Raw genomic sequence first — 22,006 nt, 5'->3', positions numbered from 1 at the left:
TTTGTAACAACACTTAATGAGTAATTACTCATGTGCCCCTTTCATTTTGTTGATTGTAAGTAACAATGAAGTTAGGCAAATGATGGTGGATACATATATAAAGTGCACTAAACTCCAATCTCCAGTGGGTTCCTTTTGTCATAATGTATAAGAACTAGGAGCAGGAGTAGGCCATCTGGCCCCTCGAGCCTGCTCCGCCATTCAATAAGATCATGGCTGATCTTTTTGTGGACTCAGCTCCACTTACCCGTCCGCTCACCATAATCCTTAATTCCTTTACTGTTCAAAAATTTATCTATCCTTGTCTTAAAAACATTCAATGCGGTAGCCTCAACTGCTTCACTGGGCAGGGAATTCCACAGATTGACAATCCTTTGTGTGAAGAAGTTCCTCCTCAACTCAGTCCTAAATCTGCTTCGCTTTATTTTGAGGCTATGCCCCCTCATTCTAGTTTCACCCGCCTGTGGAAACAACTTCCCTGCTTCTATCTAGTCTATTCCCTTCATAATCTTATATGTTTCTATAAGATCTCCCCTCATTCTTCTGAATTCCAATGAGTATAGACCCAGTCTACTCAGTCTCTCCTCATATGCCAACCCTCTCAACTCCGGAATCAACCCAGTGAATCTCCTCTGCACCCCCTCCAGTGCCAGTATATCCTTTCTCAATTAAGGAGACCAAAACTGTACACAGTACTCCAGGTGTGGCCTCACCAGCACCTTATACAGCTGCAATGATTCACTGACAATTCACTGATTCTTTTTCTATCATTACAGGATTTGGCTGTCGCTGGCTAGACATTTATTGCCCATCTCTTGGGCAATCAGAGATGGGAAACAAATGCTGGCCTAGCCAGCAATGCCCACATTATGTAATTGAATTTTTTTTAAATGCATGCTTCCGTTAAGCAGGGTCTTGCACCATTGAGTGAGCCCTCACAAAAACTGACTCTTAACTATCTATATACAACATGATTTGTGTTCATAGATGCATATTATATCTTTCTGGACGGTTCAGTTTTTCTCTCATTTCCTCAGCTTATTATGCCTGTACTAGCTATCTGCTGTCCCGCACACCTACCTTATAACCCTACAAATGTTTCCTTTTCAAGCATATATCCAATTCCCTTTTGGAAATTACTATCTGCTGCCACCATCCTTTCAGGCAGTGCATTCCAGATCCAAATGACTCACTGTTAAAAAAGTCTCCTCATTTCCCCTAATCCCCCCAAAATTATGAAAGACTTTGATGTGAGTTGATAAGGAGAAACTCTTTCCACAGGGAGAGGGATCAGCAGCCAGAGGATACAGATTGAAGATAATTGACGAAAGAACCAAGTGGAAAGACAGGATGCATTTCTTTAATCAATGAGTTATTTTGATCTGGAACGCACTGCCTAGTAGGGTGACAGAAACAAACTTAACTGCAAGTTCCAAAAGGGAATTGGATAAATACCTGGGAGGAAAAATGTGCAGGGTTACAGGGAAAGTGCAAGGAGGTTGTGACTAAATGGATATTTTTTTCCTAAGATCTGGCATGGTTCCTTTCAGCCCTGTAAAATTTGTTCTCAGTTTAGTGGTATTTTTAATGCTATTTTCAGCCAATAGAAACCAAATACAGTTTGCCCCATTAACTGTGGGCTGGATTCAGGTCCCACTATTGGATAACATGGATGTTAATGTTTAAAAAGAAAACTTCCTTTTGGCTAGTCAATTTGCCCTGTTACTATTGCTGTGTTCACAGAAGGTCAAAGGAAGAAACGATCAGTGGCCAATGAGAGACCTCGGATACTTGATCCTTACTATAATGAGTTTGAGTATGACACCGGTGTGGTAGATGAATATGGTCAGATTGTGGGAGCACCTGCTGAGGTTGACATTGACACGGCTGATGTCCAAGCTCAGGATGCAAGACCAGAACAAAGAGTAAATGACACAGTTCCAGAAGAAGAAGGGGGCCCGTCTACTTTCAATGCAGAAAACCCCTATCATGTAAGTATTGAACTGCCTTGAAAGCATTCCAAACAAGCTTACAAAGAATTTGCATTTAGTAATAGAACCTAGCCTGGATATCTGTGCCAGAAACAAAGTTAACATGTCAAAGAATACATAAACAAACATGTTTATATGAATGTAATTCTACTTTAATCACCAGTTATGATAGTCTATAGACCAAATTATTTCTAACAGTATAGCAAACACATTGACTGCAATCATGCAGGACATTCCCCAGCTTGGGCCCATGCAGGTTTCATCTTTCAGGACACAATTTCCAAGTCATGTAGTTCTCTTAAGTAAAATTGATTATGCAGTTCCATGTGGTTGGAATTGCTTATCACCCTCAGTCTTCTTTTCCTGCTACAACCTTCAGGTTTTTAACATCAGAGCATGGTGTCACCTAACCACTGTTAAGTGATTTTATCTTGTGCTATCTCCAGCTCTTTTTAAACTTTGCGTCCTGTACTGTGCCAAGTGGCCTTCGATTGCTTAAAGAACCGACAACGTACAAAACAATCACAAATCATGAATATTGTAAGGTATTTCAGACTATGCAACCCTAATGTGGCATCCTGTATTTTCAGGTGACTAAAAATAAAATGTTATAAATGACCTTGCACAGAAACCTTGGCCAAGGATTTCCATTCCCATTCTCATTGGGCTCAAATGACAATGGGAACGGAAAATCCTGTGAGAGGGACAAATTGCATTTCAGGCCGACATAATAGCATAATGCAATTGTCCCCACTCCCCGCCAGTGACATAACAGAACTCGCGACATTCAATATTGGGAACTGTATTATCAGGCCTGATAATCCCCCCTCCAACCTCCTCATTACATTATCCATTCGCATTGGCATGAGGGCATGCCAACATGAATTAGAACTGATCTCCCACGGCGTGCTCCTGGCAGGCAGACCAGCCAGAGGAACTCAGGTGAGTCATTAACGGAAAGAGCTTCCACTCAATGACTGTCAGCAGACACAGATTCTTCAAGTTTGTGCCCTTACCCCTGGGAGCTCACATGGTGTTTACATCTTGCGGCACTCACAGGTACCAAAGCTGTTTGTGGCACCTGGGTGACAAGGATTGTCCCTTGAAGAGGTGGCTGATAACCTCCATCCATCACCCAAGAACTAAGGCTGAGGAGAGATACAGCATCAGTCATACCTCCACAAGGGCAGTGGTGGAGAGAACCATCGGACTGCTTCAGATGCCTGGACTGATCCAGAGGAGCACTGCAGTATCCTCCAGAGCGGGTTTCTCCCATAGTTGTAACATGCTGCACACTGCACAATCTGGCTCTGGCAAGGGGGTCCCTAGTGGAAGCTGAGAAAAGTGAGGCAGCTCCATAGGCTGATGCACAGCCTGTGATGCACAGGTGAGGGTATTAAGGCAGACAACAGAAACATTCGAGTGGCAGGGACACCAGGGATGCTTTGCTCCTGCAAATCTTCAGCTAGTCATCCATGGCATTGATGCATCCTCAAGCGAATGGCACTGCTCTTTTGCAAGAAATCATTAAAGAGCCCAAGACCAAATGGCAGCATCACACAATGCCATACCGATACAAACCTGTGCTGCATCTGGCAACTATTCAAAGCATCCAACCAACTCAGCCCATTAAAGATAAATAAATGTTTATGTTACTGTCCATGAAAAGACTAAAACATTTAAAGTTACAATCCCCAACACAAACTCTGAAAAATGAACACAAATAATGTCACCCACAACATGCCTTGTCTGCTTAAGGTTCCATAAACTTTTGCTTCTGGGTGCTGCGTCTTGGTGCCACCCACCCCCTGCCCATGGGGGCCATCCTCTGGCTGGCATAGCCTGTAAGAAGTCTTACAACACCAGGTTAAAGTCCAACAGGCTTATTTGGTAGCAAAAGCCACTAGCTTTCGGAGCGTTGCTCCTTCGTCAGGTAAGTGGGAGTTCTGTTCACAAACAGGGCAAAGACACAAACTCAATTTACAAAATAGTGGTTGGAATGCGAGTCTTTACAGGTAATCAAGTCTTAAAGTTACAGACAATGTAAGTGGAGATAGTGTGACACATGCCACACTATCTGTAACCCCCACGACTTGCCTGGGCTTGCAAAATCTCACTAATTGTCCTGTCTGGAGACAATACACATCTCTTTAACCTGTGCTTAACGCTCTCTCCACTCACATTGTCTGTACCTTTAAGACTTGATTATCTGTGAAGACCCGCATTCCAACCATTATTTTATAAATTGAGTTTGTGTCTTTATATGCCCTGTTTGTGAACAGAACTCCCACTTACCTGACGAAGAAGCAGCGCTCCGAAAGCTAGTGGCTTTTGCTACCAAATAAATCTGTTGGACTTTAACCCCCCTGGTGTTGTGAGACTTCTTACTGTGTTTACCCCAGTCCAACGCCGGCATCTCCACATCATGGCATAGCCTGAGCATGCCCCACTTGCGACGGTGCATCTAGACTCGTGGCTAGGCACTCCTCAGTCATTGCAGCATCATCAGATGCAGCAACCACTGGGCAAAGAAGCTGCTACCCTCATCCTGAGCACCCTGAGAGGAGCTCACAGAGATGACAGACAGTGTGAGGCACGTTTGCACTTCCCTGTTCACCATTGATAGATGGGCATCTAATAGAGATCGTTGATGCCTCATCCATCTCTCACACTGGCATTGACCTCCTGAGGTCACAGTCAGTATGTTGGATTGCAGATCCGAGGGGAAGCTGATTCTGTTCCCCTCATGCCTCTCCATGAGAGTCGCCACTCTCTCCGTGGAGGAGGCTGTGCTCTCAGTGTTAAGGGTTAATACAGTACCCATGCTCTGCATGAACCCCTCCATGTTGGAAACCATGGCACACGGACCCTTATAGATCTCTGCCAGATGTTTCTGCGCATCCCGCTGGACATCCAGCATCTGCCACCTGATTGACGTCCCCAGAGGCTCATCATCTGCCTCGGACTCAGCCTAGTCTTGGTTTCCAGCAGTGTTTCCAATGTTCCCACCCTGCAAACGCCCAGACTCTACCCACTCCTCACGCACTGTGCATTACCCACAGAGCCAACGACCTTATCTCCACCGATGTTTGAGTATCAGTGCTAGTGCCTGGTTCTGAGACAATGTGATGCTAGTACAGGTGCAGTGTTTTCCTCAGAGATTAATGGGAGGTCTTCCTCAGAGATTAATGGGAGGTCCTCAAGTTTGATGGTGGCTCCGACTGATGGCACATCTGTGGAAGAAAGGCAAAATATCGGCACATTCAATCAACATGGTCACTATGCATGCTAGGCAGGCTGAGGAGACAATGGAGAGCTACTGCCTGAGAGCTTCAAGGGGCACTCTGACTGTGACAGTTCACTTTCTGATTAGAAGACCCTATCATGTTTCCAGTATCGGCTACACTCGCAGCTGCAGTCTTCATCCGCGATCCCTGGCTCACCATGACTGGAGAAACGAGCTGGCCAGTGGCACTCCAGCTCCAGCTCATTGCTTTCCTGCTTGGTGTGGATATAAAGATTGGGAACATCACCACCCATTCCTCGGCGCTTCACAGTATCATGGCTTGTCTTCAGGGAAAAATAGAAAGCCTCATTAATGCTTTTTCTCCCTGAAGGCCAGAACTGAAGAAGAATTACACAAAGATTGATTATTTAGAATGCACTGTAGGCAAAGGCGGTGGAAGCAGGGCTATGGGGAAAGAGTGGGACTAATTCAAAGGTAAGATGGGCTAGATATCCTCCGTCTGTGCAGCATCATTCTCTGATACTAAATTTCATATGCTTGTTAAGCTTATATCCCACGAGCCAGCTTCTGCATGTTCTCTGCCAACCTTACCATCACTATAAATATTCACAAGGCACTATGTTGCTCTAAATAAGTGCTAAGCTGTATTCTCGTACATACAGCATAGTATCAGATATTAGATCCGGATTCTGATACTACAATGTGTACGCTTGACAATGAGCTACTTGAATGTGATCCACAAAACATAATTAGAGCAAATGTTCCAAGCCTTTTCTGAAAGAGTGGCTACAAAGTTAATGATGGAGCTGCAATCAAGTCAACCAGTTGTCAAGACAAATAAGCATCAAATGTTTACAAATGAGGGAATGGACATTTTTCTTTCAGAAACAAACACTCAGGAAAATAAAGTATGTTGCATCTCAATTGAAAGGTTTAATGACCAACATCCTATAGGAAGAAACGAAGTATCAGTTGCCCCGATGAACTAAAGCAAATCATTAGAACATTCCCTGGAGGCATAAAAAGTGGGAAGAATGTGAACTGATAATAAATGGACCGATCTTTTATGCTGTTAAAGCACTATCCTGCTTCCCATGGAGCCACTGAGTTCCTCAAATGAATAGAGCTTAGAAACAGCAGAAGACAGAGACTACTGAAGCAGAATTGAAAGATCAGAAGAAACAAAAGAAGCTGACTGACAAATATTTCAAAAATTGCAATGGAACATGACTGATGAGGATCAGTTTGTAATCTGCCGTTGTGTGCTTGCGACTCCCTAATGAGGAATTTTTCAGAGGTTGCACGCAGATGTGATCTAAAGTTGGAAACTGTCAAATTGAAAATACAAATTGAAGCTAATACACTTCTCTCTCACAATCTGGCTTCTCCGACTCCCGGAAAGCAAAGCTTTTGAAGAGGAGGTAGTTTTGTTATATGCAAGGTTTTGTGATGTACCTGCTGATATCATGTTGCACGTAGATGAAAATTCAAGACTTCTTTCCTCTTGGGGATAACCTCAGTAGCCTAAAGCTGATCTGTAGCATTCAAGTGAATTTATATGAGACAGGAAACAATTGAAATAACAGTGCAAAAATCCAGCCTGCAAAGTTTAATAGAAGCCTAATCAATCTACTAGGGAGAATTCTGCCAAAAAAAAGGATTGATGTTAACATTATTCCTCAATCAAATGATACAGATCACTCTGACAAATCACTGGGCGTGATCAAGCAGCCCCGTTAGTTGCGGAAGCAAATCACGTTATAGCCGGTAAATCATGCAAGCGGGTAAAAATGGGATTTGTGCCAGCGAGATCTGATTTTTGGATCTTCCCTGCCCTCCACTGATGACGTAATCAGTTCACGCCCAGCGAGGGCAATCTGAAATTGCACAGAGTGCTGTGAAATCAGGCAAGCAAGGCATCTGTGAAGCCGATGTGTTTCCCACTGATTTTCTCGCCTGATTCAGCACTGCAATTTTAGGAAAATTGCGCCCACTGTACCAAGATCAACAACTAAAGACATCTGTAATGTTCAGAATTATACTTAGAGAAACATATGAAAAATCTGTCCAGAATCTAAATGCACACAATGCTAGTAAGCCTACGGTGCAAATCATTCTTAGTCACATTTCCAGAGGCAATATCAACACTCATAAACATCAAAATCCCACTATGTCTACCAGCCTCTGAATCAATGTATAAGAGAAAGCATTTGTAATGACTCCAATGCTTCAGACAATAGCACTGAAAGTGTTATTCTCATCCTGTGCGAAGAAATACAAATAATTGTACTTTCTTTTATCAAAACTCTTATTTTTTTAGTGTCAGTGATGTTGCATTAGCAAGTGTATATATCATAGAATATCAGAGAATCTACAGTGCAGAAGGAGGCCTTTCGGCCCATCACGTCTGCACCAACTATAATCCCACCCACGCCTTATCCCCATAACCCTATGCATTTTACCCTAGTTAGTCCCCCTGCCACTAAGTGGCAATTGACCAAGGTCAATCCACCTAACCCGCACATTCAAAGATGTGCGGGTTAGGTTGATTGGCCATGCTAAAATTGCCCCTTAGTGTCCTGGGATGCATAGATTAGAGGGATTAGCAGGTAAAATATGTAGGGATATGGGGGTAGGGCCTGGGTGGGATTGTGGTCTGTGCAGACATGATGGGCCGAATGGCCTCTTTCTGCACTGTAGGGTTTCTATGATTTCTATGATCTTTGGACTGTGGGAGGAAACCGGAGCACCTGGAGGAAACCCACGCAGACATGGGGAGAATGTGCAAACTCCACACAGACAGTAACCCAGTGAACCTGGATCCCGGCACTGTGAGGCAGCAGTGCTAGCCACTGTGCCATCGTGCCGTCACTGGGTGGATCAGGTAAACACAGTGCTCTTTACGTTTGAGACCTGGCTGTGGACCCTCTAACCGTTGATCAAGGCCATGGATTGAAAATCTCCTCTATTTAATTTTTACAAGGCCCAAAATGAAATAAGCTAATGGTCACTCAATTCATTCTGAACAGGCATTGGTTTATAATGCCAAATGGGCCAGGATTCAGCACACTATTGGAGAAAAGCCATAGGGATGGCAGGAAGTGTGGGACCTAGAGAACAACCTACAAGGTCAACTTAGCATAATCAAGCTTCTGCTCGCCAGTACCGAATCTGACACACTTCTAAAAAACTTTTAAAATTCATATGCAAAAAGGTTTTTGCTAGGATTTTTTTAAAGGGACAATATTGGATGCCCTCCTCCCTCGTAAAAAATCAGGCTCGGGGTCACAATGCATAATTAGCTTGCACTTATTCTTCCGATGCAGTTTGACAAAAATTTAGCACTTCATCCTGGTCACCATGATTGTAACTTACAGCCAACACTAATCACTGTTGAGTGGTTGCACTCCTCACAGTTCATGCAGGGTTAGCACCATTTAAAGCTAGGCTTGCATCTTCTCAAAAGAGAGTGCAGTCTGGCTGCAACACGTGCTATAAGTGGCAGTGTCCAAACATGAAGAACACAGAATAATGGCATAACAGGGCCTAGAGCAAGCTCCAATGTTCTCCAACACAGCACTAGAGGCCCTGGTGCGGGAGGTGAACAGAAGGCGAGAGGCACAACCTGACCGGACAAGTGGCAGAGCAGGAAGCCAGTGAGGCTGAAGAAACAGTATCACTCACTCTCACACTGCAGCCACCAACTCAGATACTAACACTGTCATTTAGAGGACAGTTCAGAGGTGGCATCAGCACATGGTGCGACACCAGGCATGAGTGGCCTGCAGCCAGAGCAAGGGGGAAAGTAATAGTCCAGGTGCCAACCCGACTGGAGGGCAAGGTCACGCACCACTTCAGCTACAGAGGATGAAGACTGCTTGAGAGTTGATGGCCACAGGCACATACAGTCATCCTTTCCTTGCTGTAAAGTCAGAGGGGAACTTGCCTGTGCATAATTAATAAGGTTCCAAATGCAGAATCTGGTGTGGGATCCCACATGCTGGCTGACGGTAAAGGTGCCACATCACAGAGCCGCCTGCCACTGAACTTAGTCTCAAAATAGGAGAACTAACTCTGCCCAAAGTATTGCATGGCAATGAGGAGCAATAAGTGTGAATATTTGGTGTAAATACTGTAACGTTGCATGTCCACAATAACTCAGGACCATGTCTATGTATCCGGGATTAATCCTGACCTATCCATTGTTCTTTATAGAAACTGGATATTACTTTGTACGCCGTGACTAAAATCCCAAATCAGATTGCTTATAGAGCATGACTTGAACTTCTGTCTGCCTGGTTGTCTGAGGAATAAAAGGAAAATTGGGCTTTCTTGCGTAGTTTGTATGCACCTAGTGGAGGAAGATTTTCTCTCAGTGGTACATCTAATGAAATTGCAAATCTATTTATAAAGATTCATATATAATTATTCATAACACAGAAAATTTCCAGTCAAATCAATCAAGCGATGGCAATGATGGCCATGATGGTTTGGTCACCAATGACCCCATTCTTTGTTCCGAATTGAGAAAAGGTGGACCCGAAGGAAGGTGACAGAGAATGGGACAAAAATATCAACATATTTAAAAATAGCATATTATGCCACACCCAATGCCTATCTTACAGACGTTAAATGTGCCATGCACTATGATTGATTCACTCGTAAATAATTTAATCTGACAATTCTAGGGTTAGACATTAAGGTCAGAATTCACTGACCTCCCCCAAGATAGGATTATCCAGTCCCGCTGCTGTGACTGGAGATTTGGCTAAGCACCAAATCTTCCGTTCTTGCTGGCAGCAGTAGCAAGTGTGCTGGTCCAGAGAATTTGGCCAAAACATTAAAAGCTAATACTGATGACAGTAAAATTATCTTTTTGTAAAATAATCCACACTTAGTATACTGTTAACTTGCAATGAAAATATAGATCCAAAAATGCTGAACATTTACATAGAGTTTGCATACATTCTTATCTCTTTAACGCCTCCATCTATATCTTACCTGCTACTCAATTTAGCTGAGGATGTTTTTAATACTTTGGACTGTTAATAAATTCATAACGCTAAGTGTTTCAGCGTATAATAATCATGCCTGGGTTAGTAGAAAGGCTTGAATGATCTCTAAACCGTAATACAATTTCATTCATTGCTAATACTCAAGATTGTATAATGGGTAAGCTAAGATATATGCAAGCGTTTTGACTTTGATCACATTATAGGTGGGTATGGAAATGAGAAGCTGGTTGCAATATTTGTGCAGAATGAAATTTCGATTGAATTTAGTTGAAGAAAAGCATCAACAATGAAGATAAACCACAGACCCATTTGCAAGACACAAGTTCAGGCAAATTAGGGACAACCTAATATTTTGCACCCAAAACAAATATTTCTTTAAGTTTTGCACACAGAACATTCACAGAGAAAGCTACTGGTGCCAAGGATTTTTGTTTTGAATATTTATTCTCAGGTTGTGGAAATTGCTGACTGGCTAATGTGTTACCCATTCCCAGTTGCTCTGAGAAGGTGGGGGTGAATCTATGAGATTAAGGGGGTTGGGGGGGATTCTCTGAGGCAGCAAGGCCTGATCGTTAATCACGATGGCCCGGAGAATTGGAGATTGGAGGAAAGTAGATTTTGTACTGGTCGCCAAACCCACTGCAACCCTCCCAGCGACCGGCAGCGATCTGGTTCCAGCCAGAACAGGTGGGAAGCTTATTAATATTTAAATACACACATTTAAATACGATTACCGGACTTGCAGCTCGAGTCAAAGAGCTGCTTCTATTCACTCGTCTCCCCAGCGGGATCTGCACCAGGCAGTCTTTGGTACAGGTCCTCTCCTGACATGTTGAACCCCGATGGTTGAGGAAGCATCATCAATCCCTCAGCAATGAGAGGCATCCACCCCCCTACAGCACACAGGCATGACATTTATCCGACCAAATGGCTCCATTCAGCCTCCCTCAGACCCCCCACTCAGGCCCCCTTATTCCTCAGACTCCCCCAATCAGGCTCCCATCCCATTTCAGAATCCCTACTTAGCCTCCCTTCAGGCCAAGCATCTTGGCAGTGCCAAAAGTGCACTGCCTCGTCGTATCCTGGCACAGAAATCCTGGCCTGGTGCCTTGGCCCCCGAAAGGGCTCGAGGAGGTAGGTCCAGTTGTTTGCTCCCCTACTGCTGCCAGGCTGCAGAGAAAGGGCCCCTCAAGGATCATGGGGGTTGGGTGGGTCCGGCCAGAGGCCATGGGGTTGACCTCATCACTCTCCGCCAGGATGGAGGTGTTGTGGCTGGACTGCCCCTTTTAGCCCTGGCAGACCTGAAGATCACCCCAGCATGGTGATTTCAGGCAGCCCTGTGATCAATATCTGCATTTCTGACTGCTAGCTGTGCAAATTCTAAAGTGGTCACTTTAACCTCAATGCCCCCAGTCACCTGGCAAGATTTTAAATCATTACAGCAATCCATTCTGCAGCAGAGATTTCCTTTCTCTCTGTCAGAAGCTGCACATGAGCTCACACCACTTCGAAGTCCTCTGACAGAAAGGAGGTGTTAATTTTACCTGGAGATGGGGGTAGGGATGGGGAGGGGGGTTCCATTCTGCCCAGTGGTGCACTCAGCCCCAATGTTTGCACACAGCTTTGAATTGAAGTTGATGTGGCTCTCCAGGAAATTGCAATTGTTGAAGTTCTCTCCATTGCAATTGAAGCCTTTGATCTGTAACGACTTCAATACGCAGTGCCTCGTAAAACATTCAGCTGTCAGAATAAGGGATTTCTATCATCCTGCAGCCTGTCAATCAGGATTATGATAGTCTGGTGTACTGCTATAGGCCCTTATGTGTGTTAATAGTGATAAACTCCTTGGGTGCATCATCCAGCTCCAACTGCTGGTACACATGACTCATGTCATACACTTAGTGTAAGTTAGACCAGCTAGTTTGGTGCACAGGCCCTCTATTTTAGATATTATTGTTTAGTGTCCAATTTTGTCTGACTCATTATTAATTCATAGTTCCCATATATTCGTACAGTCTTATCTGGCTTAAATATTGGCACAATGGGAGCTGCCTACTCCGCAAACTGCACGAGCTTGTTAAGACCCAAATCTTCTAACCATCTAAGTTCAGTTTCCACCTTCTCTTGTAGTGAATAGGACACGTGTCTTGCCCTGTAAAATTTTGGTATAGCCTCTTGATGCATATAGATTTTGGCTTTAAACCTTGTATTTTGCCTCGTTCTTCTTGAAATACCTCCTGAGGAATTCATGTAGCTCCCCTTTAATCGTTTTGAAAATTTCGAGCCAATTCAATTTTATTTCCTGAAGCCAATCTCGTTCCATCAAGCTTGGCCCTTGGCCCTCAATTACAATTAAAGGCAGTTGGACAGATTGCTGTCTGTAACTTACAGGTGCAGTTGTTGTTCCCATGATCCATATAGCTTCCCCATATACACTGTCAGCCTGCCTGCAGTATTTCTGAATCTCAGGGGTCGGAACCCTCCCTGTAGGTATTGATAAGTTTGCTCTCCCACTACTGAGGCAGAGACTCCTTTGTCTACCTCCATCTTGAGCAGATGACAATCAATACAATTGTGATGGGAGCCACTTTGCCCACTTTAATATTATTCAGCCTGTATACAGCTGATCCTTCTTCAGGATTACTCTCTATGTTCTGCATTAGAGCTGGAATGTTTTTTTCTAGCACCGGGCAGGTCCTGTTTAGCCTTATACTTGCTTCTTATATGCTCCTTCCTCCTGTAGGCATAACACATAGCTTTCCTAAGCCTATATTTCTCCAGGGGGTGGGGTCCCCCACACCAATAAGATTCTTCACAGTTCCTGGTTTGTAGACCGAATTTCCTACATCTCTGCACTCTGGTTCTGTACTTCTTTATTGAACTCTGCGCCCACATCCCTGGCGCTTCTGCCATTAGCAGTTTCCCTCCAAACTTGGTGGACTTTGCCATCTTGCAGGCTTTTAAGTTCCATTGTGCCTTTTTCTGCACTTCCCATAGCAAGGGCAATTTCTAACGCCTTCTTTAAGGTTATTTCTACTTCTGCTAACAGCTTCTTCCAAATGGCTGCATGATTCACTCCAATCAGCCGCTCTCTCAACATGTCAAGGACAGACCCAAATTCACAACGTTCAGCCATTTAGCCTCAACCTTACCATGAAAGCTACTACCGACTCCCCAGGGGCTCTTGCCATTGAGTTGAATTTAAATCTCTGCATAGTTTCCGAGGGCTTGGGGTGATAATTCCCTTTTACTATTTCTATGAGTTCTAGGCCGCGATTCTCCATCGCGACCTGCAACCTTTCTGGCAGGTCGCGGTGGGAGACGCGTGTCGCCGGCCTTGTTCTGGGATTTGCGCATGCACCGGGAATGCATGCGCATCCCCCAGAGCCGGCGAACAGTCAAAGGTCAGACCACGCTGGAAACCGGCGGGAAGGCAGGTAAGTGATTTGAATCTGTTTAAATGTATTTTAAATATGTTTTCAATGTAATTATCGGGAACTTACTGGTCCCGATTGTATCTCCCAACCCGTCAAGGAGTACTTCATTCTGGAGGGGTTTAGACTAGCTCCCCACATTCGGGGAACTAGTGGGAGATCCCACCAGAATGAAGGGGGCAATCGGGGCCCCCTGGGGACGGGCAGTAGGGGGTGGTGCTTCCTGGGCATGGGCACCCGGGCAGTGCCAGCCTGTGCCCTCTGGCACTGCCTAAAGGGCAAAGTGCCCATGCCTAGGATCCCCATCGAGCATCGGGCAGTGCCAAGGGGGTAGGGCCTATTGTGGGTGGGGCCCAGGGGCAATCGGTGGGGGATCCCACTGCCACTCTGCAGACAGTATCGGTCTGGGATGGAGCGGGCTGGAGGGGAGGGGGAGGTTCTGACCCCGGGGGGGGGGGTCTGACCCCAGGGGGGTTGTTAGTGGTGGGGGAGGGTGCTGCCAGGGTGAGGGGGTGGGGGGATTGCCACTGCGGGGGGGGGGGGGGGGGGAGGAGTTGGGAATCGGGGCGCTCCGGGATGGGGGTGGGGTTAGGGCTGGCCCGGGGCTGCCGGGGGGCATTGGAGGGGCAGCACTGCGGTGGTCCCGGGCTGGCCAGTGATCGAGCTGGCCAGCAAAAGGGGAGACTGACAGATCGGGGCCACTCGTATGCGCAGAGTTCCGGAACTGTCAGACTTTGGCGCAAATAGGCCCCGCCCCCCCGGGTTTTTAATGATATTCACAGCTGGGACCTCTGCAGTGAACACAGTGCAGAGATTCAGGTGAGAAGCTGAATTGACAAAACAGTCAGGATCAGAACAGTTTTCCTGCTAATTCAGCGCTTTTGGGAGAATCGCGGCCCTAGTTTCTGTGAGATTTTAGTGTTAGGGTTGTCTGGGAAGTCAAGCTCCTTAGCAACTTATATTTCTGGGCACCACAGGCTATTAACCGAATTATCCTCTGCTTCATCTTCCCTGCATTTCATTTGCTTTGAAGAAGTATCTCTGATTTTCAATGTATGGACCCAATCCTTCAAATTAGGGTAGAATGGCTTAAGCTTTCCAAATAGAGGCATTGTGATCACACTGACTGCTGAATAGACTTGCTTCAAATGACCTTTACACAAGGCCTGCTCTGCTATTCTCCGTAGCAAATGGAAATTGCTCCGTTGATCCTCGGTGCCAAACGTAACATCTTGGAAAGAGTTGCGACACCAAGTGGAATAACAAAAGAACAATTTATTAATGGGAATAACTATTTACAGAGAGTGAGAAAGCTGCTGTCAATTACTTCAACTCCAGTCTCTAGACTGCCTGGGAGAGCCTGAGCTCAGCCCCAGGATTCGCTGCTTCTGATTGGATAAACACGTCACATGACCCTTCAAAATATCACCTTTTAAAAGGAGCTCGTTACTACAGGAGCCAACATCAGTCAGTCAGCACAGAGGTGATAAGGGAATGGGACATGCTGTGAGTTGAGACACAAACAGCAGAAGTTTGGATCAGCTCAAGTTTACCAATAAATGATATTATCTGATCATTTTGAAAGATTTTGGGTGGGGTTTTATGGCCCTCCTGCGGCATGCTTTCTGGCGGTGGAGGCAGCTTGCCATTGGCTGCCAGCACACTCTTCCGATCCCGCTGATGTCTATGGTGTTTTGCGTTGCTTGCCCATCCTGCTGCCATGGAACTGGCTGTGAGATGAGGTCAACGTCAGTGAGACCAGATATTAATTTTACAAGCTATTTCAAAATGAAACTTCAGCAATGCCAGCCCATTAGAAAATTGGATATTCCATTGCTTGGAAAATGCTGCATGAGTAAACCTTTTTAGACTGCCTTTGTCTATATAGTAGCTTAACCAGTTGCTTTAAAATAGGGCATGCTGCATCATATACTGCACTGCTGTCCACTGAGGCCAACTACAGCTTGGGTCAGAGACTCTGCACAGTGCCCTCTAAATACCAAGGACATTTTTAATGTTGCTAAAAGGTCACCTGTCAGATTGACTATGTCATAAGAATTAAGCTCCTAGGAGATGTTTCTGTACCTATAATTTTCTGCTTTAAAAATTGGAGACCATAATATTATTATATTACACTGGTATGAAATCGAAGTAGTAAGAGCTTTCTTCAGGGTAGTCATGTGTTACTTCCCAGAAATTTTATAATCACTGTGCATTGGCCACAGATTCAAGATCTTAGAATATGACAGCACAGAAGGGGGTTTATTCAGCCCATTGTGCCCAGACCAGATCTTTGAAAGAACTATCCATTTAGTCCCATTTCTCCACTCTTTCCTCATAGCCCTGCAATTTTCTTTCTTTTCAATTATATATCGAATTTCCTTTTGAAAGTCACTATTGAATCTGCTTCCACCATTCTTTTAAAAGACAGTGCATTTCTCCGCATCTCCTCTCTGCATCTTTTGTCCATTATCTGAAATCTGTGCCTCCTGGTTACTGACTCTCCTGTCGGCCAAAGCATTTTCTCCTATCAACTCTCGTCAAAGCCCTTCATAATTTTAAAAGATACCATTTTATCCCCATTTAGCACAGGCAGAAATTTAAGGTCTCAATGAAAGTTTATATATCGGAATATTATAACATAACTGAACATGCCCTTCAACTTTGTTGATCTTGACATTTGTGTGTCTTTTATGAAGAGTTAATGGGGTGCATGTTAGTATGCTGGTGCAGTGATTGATTCAAGTTTTCAGCTGAATGAACTGTAATCTCGATCTCAGGAGACACGCTATAAAGAGTTGCCAAAGATTACGTTTTTCATAACCCTTTCAGTCGAATCTTTTGGGACCATCACAATGAAAGCAGCTTCTGCAGGCAGAACTGTAAATTCTTACCTTCTGACGCTAACAGTATTGGAATTGCAAGTGTCATGCGATGCTGAGGAAGCCACAAAGAGCACACTATCTATAGCAGGACAGCAGGCTAGCCACAGAAGAGAATGCAGCAGACGGTCTCTCCAATAAAATCTTTTCTCCTTGAAATTTAAGTAACGTTATAAAAAGCAGTTGAGTAAATGATAATCACCAGCTTCCAAAGGTTTTTCCTCTTTTTAAATGATATTCCAACATGAGGGTCAGATTTACTTGTGGGAATATTGATGTTAGGATGTTAAATTGCTTAATACGTCCATTTAAATAGCCAAGTAAAGAATTTAATACAAATGCGTAACGAATTGATAGAACACCGCCAGTAGAAATTGCTACACGGTGGGGGTGAATTTTCACAAACTGTCTCCAATTCATCCATCAGAACTGGTGGAAGCAGGAGTTACTAAGAAAACCATCCCAAAGTTCTGAAGGCTGACTGGAAGAGCATTCTGCTTGAAAGCTCATATTTATCCATATTTTTAAAGTTAATTTTGGTCAACCGGGTTTCCTTAGCTTTGGGAACCCACTGGTTCCAGGAAGTCATGGATTGCTAGGTCGAGGAAATGAATGCTGTTCTATGTGCCTGCTGAATCCAGCTCCATGCAACCAACACCCCTCTGACCATTCTGATCTCCCCACCCCCTCACTCTTAAGGCCTTCAACTTCCCACATCTGACTCTTTGACTCCTGTTAAGAACCCCACTGTTGTTAAATATGAGGATATCCCAAAACCTAAAAGGGTAACTTGGAACACCCATTCTTAATGGTGTATATTTTCAATTTGGTATAATTTGAGGAAAGATTTACAAACCAGTGAGGAACAGTTTCCCCCCAACCATGCACACACACTTCCCCAGGCCTTGACCTCTGACCTCGATCCAGAGACCACTCCTACCCCAACCAGATCTCCAGCCCAACTTCCAATCCTTCCAGCCTCGGAACCCAATCTTTCCTCTTCATCCCCCATTCGACCCCTCCCCCCAAGCACGATAGGATTGATCCCAATATCGGATCTTCCAGCTTAAGGCTCTGACCTACCCAGTCCTGAAGTCTGTTCTGCAGCGTTTCCCAGCAGACTGCAAGTCAAACCTGTCAATCAGACAGCTTTAGTTCAAGGGAACAGGTCAATGTTGTCACATGCACAGAGGTTTTCCACCTGCTATGAAGTCCCTCCTAATCCAGGCAGGTTCTCATGATGGGGATGGATCAGGGTGGGTTAATGGTGGCTAGAAAGAGAAGAAACTAAAGTAAGCTTTGGGCTACTCTCATTAACCAGATCAGATTTGCATTGTTGAAGACTTGGAGGTCAATCAATTGGATCCCTTCAATTTCAGGTTGAGGATGAGGAGGGTGGAATCAGGATTTAAAAAGCTGCAGAATAAATAGCTGTAGCTGACTGAATATCTGAAATATAAACATTAGAAGAAAACCATATCACAATAAAAATCTTATGATGTATTGGTGATGTACAGCACCTGTGGAATTTTGCATTCAAACATTCAAATTGGGAGCAGGAGTAGGCCACTCTGCCCCTCGAGCTTCTCCAGAAATTGATAGGATCAAGGTGGATCTGATTGTTGCTTGAACTTTACTTTCTTGTCTACCTCTATACCATTTGATCACCTTGTTAATCAGGAATCTACCTAATGCAACCTTAAAAATATTCAATGGCCCATCTTCTTCTGATCTCTGGGGAAGAGAATTTAACAGACTAACAACCCTCTGAAAGAACAAAATTCTCATCTCCATCTTAAATAGGAGACCATTTATTTTTAAACCGTGACCACTAGTTCTAGTCTCTCTCACAAGGGGAAACTTTCTCTCAGCATCCACCCTGTCAAGACCCTCAGAATTTTGATTTGATAAGACCACCTCTAATTAGGTAGAGACAGACCCAACCTGTCCAACCTTTCCTTATAGAACAGAAGCCCTTCAGCATAGGGCCAAGGATTAGTCAAGTGAATCTTCTCTGAAGTGCTTGTGATGCTATTATATCCTTTTTCAAGTAAGGAGACCAAAACTGTACACTGTACTTCAAATGTGGTCAATTTTCTGACAATAGTTGACAGATTTTGTCATTTAACAAGTACAGTCAACTCGGTTAATCGTGACACATGGGCTACCAAGCCAGTAACTTGTTGCAAATTTGCATACGCTGATTTGTCTCTGCCAGAGAAAGATGTATATTTGTTACAGGAAATCAATGCTTTTTATCCTTGGTGCAACAACTTTCCTCACCTTAGCAATTCAGAAATCAAAGTATTTGGTCATTACTATAATATGTTGCTTTTCTATAAATGTAATTGAAAAGGAATGAGTTTCAAAGCAAAAGAAAATATATCTGAAAGCATGCAATACTAAAATCTTTCTCTTACTTTTCCAGCGAATCTTGGAAGGTGAGAGTGGCACCATGACCTTTGACCCTTTGCTGGATCACAATGGAATCTGTTGTGCTGAGTGCAGGCGCAGTTATTCACATTGCCAGCGTATATGTGAACCTCTACGTGGCTACATCCCTTGGCCTTACAATTACCGAGGCTGCCGTGTTGCTTGCAGGTTGATTATGCCATGCACTTGGTGGGTAGGACGCATACTTGGTTTGGTGTAACTTACTGAAGAAGTCCCTTTTTTAAATGAAGTCCCACCCAATGACAAATAACTATTGGCGACGAATTTAGTAAATGGTTATTGTTGAAAAAAATTTTCAGAAAGAAATAAAGTGCCTTTGTAACACTATCCGTTGAAGCACCTCAGTCCATGACAACATATTTTCTACAGATGTACTGTTACTGGAGTTTGGTTTAAAAATTGAAATCCTCCAAACCCCTCCAAATTGTGTAAAAGCTAAACAATATTAGCCAAATGTAGAATGACACAAGATGATCCTGTTTATTTAGAAAATTGTACAGACATTTGTAATTGTGCAATAAAGCATGCAGCAACATGTATGTGTGCTTAGATCCTTATTTGTACAGATAATTGGTGGTGTATATGTAACTCTAAGATTAAAGAGGCCAATTAATACAATAGAACTAGATGACTAGGACTGTTAAATGCTTTTTGTTATTAAGCTTAATTTTCCAGTTATTAAAGAATGTCATGCATTGTCATGTGTTATTTTCCTGTTAAATTCAACTTTCTCTGCTATGTGCAGCACAGACATCCAAAGACACCAACACCATTTTGTGGTTTTTAGTAAATAAAGCAAATCAACATGTAAGAATTTTCCTCCTTGAGTTTCGATAAGGAAATAAGTTTTTGTCCTAATCTGCAATGATGGCAAGATGCTGGTTTCATTTTCCCTGGCATGCTGAGTTTTTGATGTCAGCAGTATTGCTGTAGATCGACAAAAAACAATGGTCCATAAAGGAGGGAGGGCAATGTGGAGGTATACTGGACTGCCTTCAAACTCCTCTCAGCACCCAGCAGGGAATGGCGGAAGTTTGGAGAACAGGCTATCTAGCTATTGCCTACTCAGCTGCATGGATGCATAGCTATGGTTATGGAGTAAAGTATTTTTAGTTTATACTCCTAATATTCCAAAAGCTAAAACAGAAGTGTATATTGTTAAGAACCCCACTGATGTTACCTGCGAGAGTGTCTCAAAACCCTGAAGGATACTTGAAACACTGGTGTATATTTGTTTGGAATAATGTGAGGAACCGTGTATAACCCTATGAAGAACCAATCCAGTCACTGTGTAAACGATTAATAAAGAAAAGAGTATTTATTAAAGTAACAGAAATAAAAACACACAAGAAAGACAAATATACACCTTGACACTGAAGTATATTACTAACTAAACATGCGATTTTATCTGAAATTACCTCTTTCCAAAATATACCCACATTCCCTGAACTCACTGAGACACCCCTTTTCCGAAACAACATCTAATTTAGTAACTTTTAAGTCAAATCCAGCTGCTGGTTACCACATAACACAGCTTAGATGACCAAGGTTTTTCCTGGTTCAGCAAAGACAAAATACTGCATCCTTTGGAGAAGAGTATCTGCAATCTGCCATGACTCTAAGTGTTAAATCGAACAGGTCGCTGCCTGACTGTTGGATAGAAAACTAGCCTCTTTCCCCAGTGAGGGTGCCAACAGTTGCATTATTCAGTTTTTTGATATTCCACTCTGTGGATTTAGCTATTGACATCTCTCAAATTCCTTGCCTTTAAAAGTTATTATTTGTATAACCCCACCGCTCTCGAGTAAACAGTTTTCCTGATATGGCAATTCGCACCACAAATTTCTCCAGACACCTGCTAAGCTTGTTACTGGGCAATTCACATCTCATTATTCCTTTAGATGCCTGCTATTCTTGTTACTTGTTCGTTATTTTGCTTTCATCCCCGACCCAACTGTTAACCTCATTAACTTCCCAAATTCCTTACAATACCTAAAACCAAAAAGGTTACATGATGGATTATGGTACATTAAGAGTGCAGTGAAAGATCAGAAATAAACTAATAACTCCTCCACTGCATGAGCCAGTTATGTTGGACAGGCAGAAAGATCACTTACCTGTAAGGGAACAGGGATAAAAACCAATTAACAAATAATGAATAAAATGAGTAATTCTATATATGTTTTTTAAAATCATAGTGCGGAATTTTAGCCCCCACCAGATATGGAAATGGAGACGGGTGGGAATAGATGTTTGTGCCATTGGTTTGTGTGCCAGTTCCTCAGCTTCTTATCACCCTTGGACTATTATCCAGAGATTAGGTGGGAGGGACAGTACTCCTGTAGGCAGGTAGCCAACTGACCCACTTAAAGGTTTATTCAAGCCTGTTAACAAGACAAACTAAGAATTTTCAGCTGGGTTAAAGGTCCATGAAGGTAGCGGGGTCATTGTAGCAGCCACCCAGCAGCAGGCCTGGGGATGGGGGAGGTGGAGTGGAGCTGAGGATGTGGTACTAGGATGGCCACTGGTGGAGGTTAGGAGTACTGGACACAGACCATGCCCCATGCAATCTACCAGCCACCAAGCATATACAGATACAAAATAGATAAACTTGCTAGTGTAATGAATTAGAAGAAGCACAGAGCAATTGCTGGTTCAATTGCCTTAATTATCTTCTTGATTAAGCTTGAGTAATAATTATCAATAATAACTACTAATATCTGTAGTATGATATAAAACCATGCTTTAAATCAAATTATTTTCTGAAATTAACTGGCTGGTTTTCTTTTTAAAGGTAAAGCCACATTCTGGTGATGTGGGATTGTTGTCTAAGATGGCTGTATATTTATATCTTCCACATTCCAAAGCTATTGAAATGCAGACAATCTGTCTCCAAAGCCACAAGGGGAACAATTGCCTTGCAAGGCATGAATGGGGCCATCTTCTATTCCATTAGTAAAACATCCAGATAATTACCAATCTT

At 43.5% G+C, this 22,006-nt stretch overlaps 1 protein-coding gene across 1 annotated transcript in view; it reads left to right on the top strand.

The window, feature by feature from the left end:
- Positions 1 to 19,222, top strand: part of cnmd (chondromodulin) — a 55,601-nt gene extending 36,379 nt beyond the window's left edge. Inside the window, exons 6-7 of the mRNA XM_078222759.1 lie at positions 1,744 to 1,991; positions 18,998 to 19,222. Coding sequence (XP_078078885.1) covers positions 1,744 to 1,991; positions 18,998 to 19,222 — 473 coding nt within the window. The remainder of the gene's footprint in view (positions 1 to 1,743; positions 1,992 to 18,997) is intronic.
- Positions 19,223 to 22,006: the final 2,784 nt, after the last annotated feature.

The sequence above is a fragment of the Mustelus asterias genome, chromosome 10 (genome assembly GCF_964213995.1).
Source record: "Mustelus asterias chromosome 10, sMusAst1.hap1.1, whole genome shotgun sequence".
In the NCBI taxonomy this organism is placed as follows: domain Eukaryota; kingdom Metazoa; phylum Chordata; class Chondrichthyes; order Carcharhiniformes; family Triakidae; genus Mustelus; species Mustelus asterias.
Note: the sequence above shows the minus strand (reverse complement) of the source record. Positions and strands in the feature narration are given on the sequence as shown.